The sequence below is a fragment of the Chaetodon auriga genome, chromosome 7, assembly GCF_051107435.1.
Source record: "Chaetodon auriga isolate fChaAug3 chromosome 7, fChaAug3.hap1, whole genome shotgun sequence".
Lineage (NCBI taxonomy): Eukaryota > Metazoa > Chordata > Actinopteri > Chaetodontiformes > Chaetodontidae > Chaetodon > Chaetodon auriga.
The window spans coordinates 12767258-12776028 of NC_135080.1; the positions used below are offsets into that span (position 1 = coordinate 12767258).

General features: G+C 41.5%; 1 protein-coding gene across 7 annotated transcripts in view; it reads left to right on the top strand.

Annotated features, from left to right (window-relative positions):
• Window positions 1-8771, top strand: part of elna (elastin a) — a 36061-nt gene that overhangs the window by 26605 nt on the left and 685 nt on the right. For 2 of the 7 annotated variants that reach the window (XM_076734381.1, XM_076734386.1), the window contains 27 exons: window positions 215-289; window positions 732-806; window positions 1155-1202; window positions 1332-1394; window positions 1633-1665; window positions 1774-1848; window positions 2656-2697; window positions 2792-2878; window positions 2967-3017; window positions 3119-3253; window positions 3529-3564; window positions 3749-4096; window positions 4269-4382; window positions 4702-4812; window positions 4913-5020; window positions 5144-5221; window positions 5336-5368; window positions 5589-5666; window positions 5805-5843; window positions 6270-6368; window positions 6523-6651; window positions 6856-6984; window positions 7188-7316; window positions 7520-7573; window positions 7686-7718; window positions 8292-8408; window positions 8501-8536. In XM_076734381.1, the coding sequence (XP_076590496.1) occupies window positions 215-289; window positions 732-806; window positions 1155-1202; window positions 1332-1394; window positions 1633-1665; window positions 1774-1848; window positions 2656-2697; window positions 2792-2878; window positions 2967-3017; window positions 3119-3253; window positions 3529-3564; window positions 3749-4096; window positions 4269-4382; window positions 4702-4812; window positions 4913-5020; window positions 5144-5221; window positions 5336-5368; window positions 5589-5666; window positions 5805-5843; window positions 6270-6368; window positions 6523-6651; window positions 6856-6984; window positions 7188-7316; window positions 7520-7573; window positions 7686-7718; window positions 8292-8408; window positions 8501-8536 (2355 nt within the window). The remainder of the gene's footprint in view (window positions 1-214; window positions 290-731; window positions 807-1154; window positions 1203-1331; window positions 1395-1632; window positions 1666-1773; window positions 1849-2655; window positions 2698-2791; window positions 2879-2966; window positions 3018-3118; window positions 3254-3528; window positions 3565-3748; window positions 4097-4268; window positions 4383-4701; window positions 4813-4912; window positions 5021-5143; window positions 5222-5335; window positions 5369-5588; window positions 5667-5804; window positions 5844-6269; window positions 6369-6522; window positions 6652-6855; window positions 6985-7187; window positions 7317-7519; window positions 7574-7685; window positions 7719-8291; window positions 8409-8500; window positions 8537-8771) is intronic. The other 5 variants (XM_076734384.1, XM_076734383.1, XM_076734385.1 and 2 more) reach the window with 5 other exon arrangements.

Below are 8771 nucleotides of genomic sequence, written 5' to 3' on the forward strand. Positions count from 1 at the left end.
GCACAAGCCACACATCTGCTCATTACTACTTTTCAATATCACGGGGCCCTCTAGTGGTCATTGGATATACAACTATAGAATACTCGTGTTGCGAGGTTTTCATCACTCTCATGTCCACAAATGTGTTCATGAGTTTGAATGAGATGTGACTATAACCCCAAACTTTAAATTATGAACTTATATTTTATATTCATGTCTGTGCACACGCTAACAGGGACTGGAGGAACTGTGCTTGGGACAGGAGGAGTTCCAGGAGGTACAGGAACTGGGGCTGCAGTGCCCGCTGGAGGCAAGACGCAGACACAACACATCGTTCTGCCCACTCTTTCATGCTTTATTTTGTTTAAGGCTTTTTATGTTTGACATACTGTGGTTTCTCCCTCCCAAGGTTTTGCAACACTGTTCACCTTCCCTGTAAAATGTTTAATTTATTATTTTAGGACAAGGACAACATTTCATACCCCAAATGGGCGCTTCGTCAGGTGTGGAGGAGTGGGTTTCTTTGACAAAGAGCCAGTTTGGGCTCTGAACTCTAGTTCTCGTCTGAATGTTATAAATTACGAATTTTAAAGACCGCGGTTAACAGTGCTGTCAGTCCTTGGGAGGCAGGAATCGCAGTTACAGTTGTTTGGACTCAGCATTCGCACAAGAAAGATGTTCTTATGTTTTGCACACTGTATATTTGTCATAGTCTGTATGATGAGCCAAGTAACATTTGGTCTTTTTTTCAGCACCTGTTATTCCTCAGACAGGACTTCCAGGAGGTGCTGGTGGTGCTGCTGGAAAGAAAGCTGCCAAAGTGCCAGGTTTTGTAGACTCAACAATAAAAACTCACACCGCTCAAGGCAGACAGGATGCGACTCACTTGGCAGGAGAACCACATCAAATTCGTTTTCCATTGCGTTTTTGCAGATGTTTGGTGTAGCTGGAAGTTTTTGGATTAAATATGCTAATTATTGGCAAAATAATGATTTGGAGCCATTTGTTGCTGCATCCTGTCTGGCTCTTTTTGTATTAGTGTTTTGTCATAATGATTGACAGGCATAGTCAGTGTCGTCATCAGGATTGTTGCTCCTCATTCATGCCACATCCCTCCCATAACTTTGAATGTGAATGTGGTGAGTGCAGTAATATCCTGTCTTTGACTGTGGCAGGTGTGGGTGTGCCTGGACTTTATCAAGGTGGACTGGTGCCAGGAAAAGGTTTGCTCCTTTCATTGGTTAATCTCAGGCACTATCTGTCAAGTGTTTCACCATGTGAATAGTCAGTGCTTTCACAAACTATACACACATTTAATGTGTCTTGTTTTTGGTTGCTTATGGCTTCCTCAGGATTTGGTGGACGTGGAGTTCTGCCTGGGGTGGCCACTGGTACTGACCTGAGTCCCAAATCAAGTAAGGTTTAGTTTATTGCTCATGAGTGTTGGCTGATTTTGAATGTCTTTCATCGACATTTACCTGTTAATTTATTGTTTAACACCATTTTTATTGCCTTTACTTTATAAATAAAAACGTGGGCAACACAGCTATATACTACTATATAATACTTCAATAGATAATAATACAAAGATATCTTCAGTAGAACACAGACACATCATTAGATTATGTGACTTGTGTTATTTTTCTGATGCAGTTGGAGGAGGAGGACAACCAGGTCAAGGACCAGGTAACTTTGTTTGTTAAAGTTGCTGTATTACAAACAAATATATTTGCATTTTTTTCGGTATTATTGGTATTAGCTCATCAGGATTTAAATCGATTTCCCTCGTCACAGGAGGCCGCGGGTTTGGTGGACCGATGCAGCCAGGAGTTTTCCATGGATACCCTCTGAAATCACCCAAAGTGCAAGGTGTGACCTGAATCTATTCACATGAAATATGTTCATTGCGACAATTTGAAGTTTGGCGAGGTTACAGTTCTTTTTTCTCCAGCGTGCAGTCTAACCAATGGGCACTTCTGTGAGTACCACCCCGAGGTTTCCAACGGCGGGTGTGTCACTGGTTGATTCTTGAGAGAGTTGTCCTTTTGAGATGTCCCTTTGTTTTTTTGTGCTTGTCACCTTTTTGATGGCCCCAAAAGCAGAACATCGCCTCCATTGCGTGCTTTGCAAAGATTCCTGGTACATGAAAAATATTTTACTGTAACATGTGGCTTAGATTATTTACATACACATACACATCTCAAGAATCTAGTATACAGTAGATTAGTATGTGAGAATTACTGTCAAAAAATGGCTTTTTGATGGGTTATTTCTGAATGAGTGCAACCTGATGATTCTGTTTCACCGTTATCTATAGTCTTTTCTATGCTGTCCATGATTAAGGAAACAAATTGATAAATAACTTTCTGGATCCAACGGCTGATTCAAATGAAACACTACATCATGCACAAAAAGCAGCTGTTTACAAACATACTGACATAATTCTGCTGTGACAATGAACTACTTCACTTAAATATTCACTTTAATGTGACCCACTAACCTCCTCAGTGGTTACATGTAGTTGTGAACAGCTGTTTTGGTGTATTTGAAGTATGAGAAATTCCCCAGTTGATTTCTTTAGAGATGTTGTTTAAGTGCTTTGTTGCATATGATCAAGTGTGCGTAGACAGAATCATTCTGCCTCACCATCTTCATCAGGGTTTCTTTTCTTTTCAGGTGGCTATGGAGCAAAAGCTGCAGGTGGCAAACTACCTTTTGGTACAAATTCCTTTTTTTTTTTTACATAAATTTTGTGTATATTTGGTGTAATTGTTATCAAGGCATAATGATGTGTTCTGTTACAATGTTTCAGGTTACGGCGGTTTTGGTACTGGTGGCACTGGACTTCCAGGAGGACAAGCTGGCCCCGGATCAAAGCCTGGTTACCCTGTTGGAACTGGTGTGTGTTTTCGCGAAAGTATTGTTAATTGATATGGAGCAGAAAGGTAGAAAATACAAATGCCTGATGTATTTTCTTCTTTCTGCAGGAGTAGGGCCCGGGGGCATCTCACCTGCTCAGGCAAAAGCTGCCAAATATGGTAGTCTACCACATTCATTACCAAGACAGACATGATAGAAATTGTATAACATCAGTACAGAACATATTTGTATTTACCATTGTCTGTGCTCTCTGCTCCAGGTTACGGTGGCGTTGGTGGTGTTGGTGGTGTTGGTGGCCTTGGTGGCCTTGGTGGCGTTGGAGGCGTTGGAGGTGTCGGTGGTGTTGGAGGTGTTGCGGGCACTGGTGGACTGTATCCAGGACAGTTTCCAGGAGGTATGACATCCAGCAAAAGACATGAAAAACTAAACTAAAGGTCTACAGCAATGATTGTAAAGTTCATGCCACACCAGAAAGCAGAATTATTAGCTTGGTGGAAAATAAAAAGACAAATCTGCTAATCTTAGATCCTGAAATAGCTGTAATGGCATGTGAGGCCCAGTTAAATGTACATTGTAAACTTTGATTTTTCAATAAATTAGTACTATTATCCAAAATCATTCTGTCTTTCTGAATGTGCCATTCTCTGGTTTTTCTATGTCCTTTTACAGCAGGATATGGAGCTGGGGCCAAGGCTGCTAAATATGGTGAGAACTTTCATGTATGGTAATCATAACTTTCATGTATGTAATCATACTGTCACACATGTTTTCTACATGACCTATTATCTCATCCTGTTGTATCTGAAAAGTCTTAAGCACTTAATTTTACCTCAAATAAGAACCTCACAATTTATACTGACCTGCTTGTTGCACTGGTGTTCCCGGACAGGAGTACCAGGGGGTGTACCAGGAGGAGTACCAGGGGGTGTACCAGGAGGAGTACCCGGAGGGGTACCAGGAGGGGTACCCGGAGGGGTACCAGGAGGAGTACCTGGAGGAGTACCTGGAGGGGTACCAGGAAAGGTACCAGGAGGAGTACCTGGAGGGGTACCAGGAGGAGTACCTGGAGGAGTACCTGGAGGGGTACCAGGAAAGTTACCAGGAGGAGTACCTGGAGGGGTACCAGGAGGAGTACCTGGAGGACTACCAGGAGGGGCACCACTTGGAGTGCCAGGAGGAGTTCCAGGATTCCCAGCGTTTGGTGGATATTCACCAGCAGCTAAAGCTGCTAAACTTGGTATGGTGTATAAATGACATTATGGAATGCACTTTCTTTGACTTAACATTTTGTTGCACTATGAGCTCTAAAATTTGTACTTATGTCCTCACAAGTACAAAATACTTACTTATTGAGTAATGATGTTTTAATTATGTTTTGTCTTGCCCTTCCTTTGCCGTATGCACTGAAGGACTAGGAGGGACTGGAGGACAAGTAGGAACAGCGGGACAAGTAGGAGTAGGAGGATATGGAGGACTAGGAGGAGGTGCAGGATATTCTGCTGCTGCCAAAGCTGCTAAATATGGTATGATATTTTTTTTCCAATTAAAATCAGATACAGTGTTATTTTTTGCTTTACTCAAGTGTCATTGTCTGCCAATGGCTTGTGAGCTACAGTGTAATTTGTTTACTTTGTCTCATTTCCTGACTTACTGAGCTCAGCCTGCCAGCTGCTGAGTATTTCTGATATTTCCTCAGACTTTTTATTCTTCCTTAATAATGAAAAAATATTTAGTGTTTATCTTAGCATTAAAGTATTTATATGAGCATGTAGATATTATTTCGAACTCTAAACAGATGACATAATGTGATTTCAGTTGCTTGCTTAAACTTGTTTTCCACAGGAGTAGGGGGACTGGCAGGCACAGGAGGACTGGGAGGCACAGGACTAGGAGGCTTAGGAGGGCTGGGTGGAACAGGAGGATACCCTGCTGCTGCCAAAGCTGCTAAATATGGTAATTATACATTCGTATTATCAAATCTCAAAAGTTTTTAGGTCAGTCCAGATGTAGTATATTTAACCATACCACCAACTTTATAAATTTGTCTTTCAAGGGGCAGGAGGACTTGGAGGAGCAGGAGGACTGGGAGGCACAGGACTAGGTGGAGCCGGAGGACTGGGAGGTGGAGGATACTCTGCTGCTGCTAAAGCTGCCAAATATGGTACTGTAGCTGGAATTGAATCAATCTATTGAAAATGATGGAAAAATAAGTCACAAAGTCTCTGTATGTCATGTGGTGTTTTAAGTGAGTGTGTACGATTACATGATTCATGTCGCTTTGAAGGTCCAGGTGGTGCAGGGGTAGTTCCAAGTGGTGGGGCAGGACTTCCCGGACGAGTCCCATTTTTACCAGGATATGGATGTAAGCCTGTCTCAGAGACTTCTGACCTGCTTGAACAATGCAATTAAATAATTCATTTTATTACTTCTAAGATCGATTTTTAATCAAACGTCTTCTGGGTATGTTATGTTGCAGCATTGGCAGCTGGTGCTAAACCTCCTAAATATGGTGAGACTGTGATCTTTATCATTCGATACAGTATGATGAATATCATGTCTTAAGGTATAGCCAGATGATATATTGCTGATCAGCACACCCATTTTTCTGCATACATTTTATTAAATACATGGCAATGTTACAATCACCCATTTTGGGAACTTGAGCCTTAAATGCATTAATACATTTAATTTGGATTGCTAAGATTAGCTCTTTATTCGTTCGACTACAGGAGTCCCAGGAGCAGGCCTAGGAGGGGCCGGAGTTCCAGGGGGAGCAGGACAGATACTTCCTGGTGTTGGCTACGGTGGTAAGTTGTTAAATGACATGTCAGTGTAGACTAAAAGGTTATGCACAGTAAAATTGCTTCTGCTCTTTTCTTCCTTTTAATTAACTCAATGTGATCTGATTAATCTTCAGTCACAAATATTATGTTGTCTCCCGACAGGTTATGGAGTTGGTGCAGGAGTCAAACCCCCGAAGTTTGGTAAGATGTTTTTTGTTTGTTTTTTTCCCAGTATATTTTAATGTTGATTTTTTCTATTGTCAAATTTGGACATTCATCTTTATTCTTTTTGAACCTTAGATCATATTTTAATGAGATGCTACTCTGGTAGAGAAATGAAGAAAAATAAAGTTTAGCAGCACTGGTTTTAGTGCATTTGCAAATTTAGTGTTTTGTGAAAGGAGTTTCAGTAGGAGATGGGCCCAGTGCAGGTCCAGTCCAAATGACTGGGGAGGAGCCTACAGGAGCAGCAGAAATAAGCATAAAATTCTGCACATTCAGAGACATTTTCTCATGTGTAAATGTATTCTGCTGGTTGGGTACAGTTTTCACTATTTACTGCAACTCATCCTACTTATATTAGATTTGATTAACTGTAAAATAATGATGCAACCTGCACCATTTCAGGAGGACTGGGAGGGACAGGAGGAGTTGGAGGAGTTCCTGGCCTACTACCAGGACAAATAGGCAGACAATTCCCTGCTGCTGCCAAAGCTGCTAAATATGGTATAATGAATAAGCACACAAATACAAATGTCGGACTTTGCTGTGTATTTTTCAATACTTACAAATCTATTTTCTCCCGTGCTTTATCTTATTGTATTTGTTATTAGATTTAATTACTTTTAATGATACAGCCTGCTACTTTGTCATTAATTAGGTGTTGCAGGAGGAGCTGGAGCTGGGTTAGGAACTGGAGTACTGGGAGGGACAGCAGGAGCAGGAGGAGTACCTGGTGGAGGATTAGGAGTTGGACAGTACCCTGCTGCTGCAAAAGCTGCTAAATACGGTATAACAGGATCTGTTCAATTTTCAATAATTACAAATCTATCTTCTCACTCACTTTATCTTATTCTACTCATTACATTTCATTTTTTGGTGTATAAACTACACATTCGTAATCATTTTTGAGTATATAAGCTAATTTTAATTGGAAAGGCACAGTTGTATGGGATTGTACAATTTATTCAACATGTTATTTTCCCTTAATTAGGTGTTGCAGGAGGAGCTGGAGCTGGGTTAGGAACTGGAGGATTTGGAGGGACAGCAGGAGCAGGAGGAGTACCTGGTGGAGGACTAGGAGTTGGACAGTACCCTGCTGCTGCAAAAGCTGCTAAATATGGTATAACAGGATCTGTTCAATTTTCAATAATTACAGGTCTATTTTGTCCCTGACTTTATCTTATTCTGCTTATTAGATTTGGTTTATTGGTGTATAAATGACACATTCATAATCATTTTGTAATGTTTAAACTTTTTCCATTGGTGACGCACAGTTTTAGAGCATTGTACAATTTGTCTAACTTGATATTTTTCCTAAATTAGGTGTTGCCGGAGGAGCTGGAGCTGGGTTAGGAACTGGAGTACTGGGAGGGACAGCAGGAGCAGGAGGAGTACCTGGTGGAGGACTAGGAGTTGGACAGTACCCTGCTGCTGCAAAAGCTGCTAAATACGGTATAATAGGAACTGTTGAATTGTCAATAATTACAAATCTATTTTCTTACTGACTTTATCTAATCGTGCTTATTAGTTTTGTTCATTGGTGTATAAACTACACATTCATACTCATTTTCTAGTGTTTCAATTAATTTTAATTGATAGAACGCAGTTTCAGGGTATTGTGCAATTTATCCAACGTGCTCCATTCCCTTTATCAGGTGTTGCAGGAGGAGCTGGAACTGGGTTAGGAACTGGAGGTGTTGGGGCACAAGGTACTGCATGTGCATTTGTATGAAAAGACAGAAGTACGATTAGATAACCATTGTCACTATTTGTTTCAGAATTTAGTCGTCAGTGATATTAATGGGGTATGTTTTTATGCAGGATATCCAGGCGGTGTGAAACCACCAAAATATGGTAAGGAGAACCTTGAAACTATAATAATCATGTAGTCAGACAATGACACCGTGAAGAGAGCAATCCACCGTTCCCCAGCCGTATTGTCCCGAGACTTGTATGAGCTGACCTTAATCCTTGTCACTTCATACTGAGTCACAAACCATCCCAGTGCACACTGGAGGTCATGGTCTGAAAAAACCAGAGCCACTTCATCTGCACAGGCAGAGATGCAGTCCTGAGACTCAGTGCTCCACACTTTAGCTTCGCCTTGAGATTCTGTCCATGAAAACCACTAACTGAACAAGGCACAACTCTGGCAGAATCCAATGTCCACTGAGATCGCATGACATCCATCCAATAATCAGTCTGGACACATATGTGCCCAGCGGATTGTTGTAATGGCCCTGGTACCCTGTACTCCCACAGTGCCCCCACAAGATACCCTGGAGGCCATGATCACAAGCCTTCTCCAGGTCCACAAGCATAGAGCCTTCATCCATCCCAATGCTTAACTTTGAACAAGACCAATGGTTCCTATAGATGTGGTATTTTGAAACAATATTCAACCATCATGTGTCCCTCTCACTTCAGGTGTCACTGGAGTAGGACTTGCTGTGCCAGGAGCGACTCCAGGTACAGGTGTCAGTGGTGTTCCAGATGGTTCTGTCGTTGTGGTACCAGGTGGAACGGGTGTTCCTGGAAAACCAGGTAAGGTTTAGAATACAATTTATTTTCTTAGATGAGACTTTTTTTTTTAAATTAATATTTCATTGTGAGCCATGTTTTTATTGCTTTTACAGCAAAGGATGTAGGTCCTGCTGGAACTCCTCAACCAGGTACAGTGAAAAGCCAATTTCACATTTTCACTTTCTCACATATATGACAAGTGTACTCTATCTTGGGGTGACTGCACCCGAGCTGGGACATCATTTATCCCCTGTACTGTACATTTCCATCACCCATTTCCTGCCCACAAAGCTCACATGTTGTTTGTATTGCTAGTGCTACCAGCTATTCACTCCCTCTAGCTTACAGCCTCCCAGCTGTGGCAGTGTCAGGGTTCACTTTACA